General features: G+C 36.9%; 1 protein-coding gene across 1 annotated transcript in view; it reads right to left on the bottom strand.

Moving 5' to 3' along the window:
- The window catches only part of LOC111616038 (putative nuclease HARBI1), a 4611-nt gene extending 3025 nt beyond the window's left edge, over positions 1-1586 (bottom strand). The window contains exon 1 of the mRNA XM_023357475.1: positions 1489-1586. Coding sequence (XP_023213243.1) covers positions 1489-1586 — 98 coding nt within the window. The remainder of the gene's footprint in view (positions 1-1488) is intronic.
- Positions 1587-2242: the final 656 nt, after the last annotated feature.

Genomic DNA, 2242 nt, shown 5'->3' with positions numbered 1-2242 from the left:
TGATATTGCTGCGGACCTGCCGCGCTTTTTTTGGCCTCGAGGATCATCCCCAAAAGCCTGCTGAATCTTGCGAATGGTTTACACTCGGGTATCGCCAAGGTTTTTGGCAAAATTTGATGTAATATCGCTGCTCACGTTGTTCAGTCATTTTCCAGCTTAGTGGAATCCGACAAGAGCTCACTACATGACCTCACTCATAGGCCGATTGCCAACGACTGACGCTTCCTGCAGGCGGGAAAAAATTCAGGGCTGTGCATGACTGTCCCCTCCACAACTCCACCGAAGGTGGCCTCTCGTGCATCATTGGTTTACGCGGAAAAAAAAAGGTCTGATACTTTTTGAACAGACCTTGTAGATCTCCAAGTTTAATAAAGTTATTGATTACAGTGGATGACCCATTTAATTCTTTAGCAATTGCTCTTTTAGAATAATTATTGCCTCTAAGAGCAAGAATTTCACCTTTCTCTAAGTCTGTTAGGGGGTTTGTCTTGGCCCATTGTTAAATTAGTGATTTAACCAACTACAGTCATTTTTAGTAGTTTCATCTGGGTTAATGTTGACCTGTTATATCTTAATATGAACCATCCTTTATATTTTTGAGACTGTCCCTTTACTAATATAAAAGCAGTCGTGTGTGTGTGTGTTTCTTATAACTCTTATAAATTTTGGTCAATCCAGATGAAATTTTGGTTATATTTGTTTTATGTTCTGATGGGAAATATAGGCTACTTGTTTTGTGGAAATATTAGTTATAGAATAAACATTTTATCAATTTCGGATTGGTGATCTTACTTACATTGCAGTGACCATATGATGTTCATGCTTGGCCAAGGAATTTCTCTTAAGTTGCATTTTTAAATATTTTTGCAAATGATATATTTTAAACTTGCTTTATTAAATTTAAACTTTAAAAATGAAATCCACATCATGTCAGTTCTATAACAAATTTTTAAAAAATAGTTTCATAGTGACCATGATTCTATTATCCATTTAGAAGTAACCATCTAACGAACCCATTATTTAGAAAGTATTATCACTCATCTAATTAACGTATGTACAATTCAATCTTTGTTTTATCAACATGAAATTAAAAAGACTTGCTATTTTGTCAAAAAGAAATGCCTAGGGGAAACCATAAGAGTAAAATTGGTCAGGTAACATCTAGATCTAAAAGGATAGGAACAACCGAGATCCCTGAAGGCCATGAAGTCCGACTTGAGCAACATCAAGTAAGAATGGCTTTGTCAAGGGCTGCAGATATAGCATTACAATGTCAAACTCAACTTGAAGCTTTTCTCAATTTTTCAGTGTCTACGGAATATTTTTTTTATGAGAAAGGGTTGTAATGGGACCTTGACGTACGAAACAGTCAACGGGTTGACTTTTCCAGGAGCACTTCTTGGCGGATGGAGAACTGTCTTCCCTTGATTCAGGGGTTTTATACAAATTTCTCATTCTTGATTGGTCTTGTGTCCCTTTTTCCCTCACCCTGATTGGTCATTCTTCTGTCTCCAAGCAAGACCGAAGCCACTTCTGGTCGGGTAAGGCTTGGGAGGTGCTGACGGGGTCTTGACACCTGCACTCATAATTTATAATTTACATCATTACAGTCTTTCTCGAACACTTGTCTTGACCGATTTGCCAGATGTTTTGCGTCCATTTACCCTCCCAAATAGGGCTCACATGACCTAACAGGTATCCTTTTGGTCATTAGTCCTCCTGTTTATTTCTTGATTGTTTACACTTCGACTTTTGTATACAAGCACCGTGACAAAGCCCCTCTCACTCAGTAGACATTCCCTCTGTCATTTATCACAGTGTTGCATTTAGTTTTAGAATAAGTGTTTTCCTATCTGTTGAGTCTACTGCACCGACACATGTTCTTGATCCGATTTAACCTCCAAAGTTTCCCAACTTAAAAATTTTATAATGAATCAAAGTTTCCACTCAAGTTTAGGAACCTCACAATTATGAAAAATTATTACTACCTAAATACTTTAGTAGACTTAAAATTTCACATATATAAACTAATTTCTATATACAGTCTAGTCTGCATAAGTTGTCATAGGTATAATTAATCACTGTCGGTTAAGTAGTCAGTTTTCTGTGGTCCTGCCAACTTACATAGGCAATAATGTTAAAAAAAACTCTGGTTTACTTGACACCATTTAACTCTTCACCACTGGATAAATCAACATACTTTTTCTGTCCCAAACTCGTTTAGACGTCTGATAAGTCGACT

Source organism: Centruroides sculpturatus, unplaced genomic scaffold (genome assembly GCF_000671375.1).
Source record: "Centruroides sculpturatus isolate CEXI.00-Female unplaced genomic scaffold, Cexi_2.0 scaffold2756, whole genome shotgun sequence".
NCBI lineage: Eukaryota > Metazoa > Arthropoda > Arachnida > Scorpiones > Buthidae > Centruroides > Centruroides sculpturatus.
Note: the sequence above shows the minus strand (reverse complement) of the source record. Positions and strands in the feature narration are given on the sequence as shown.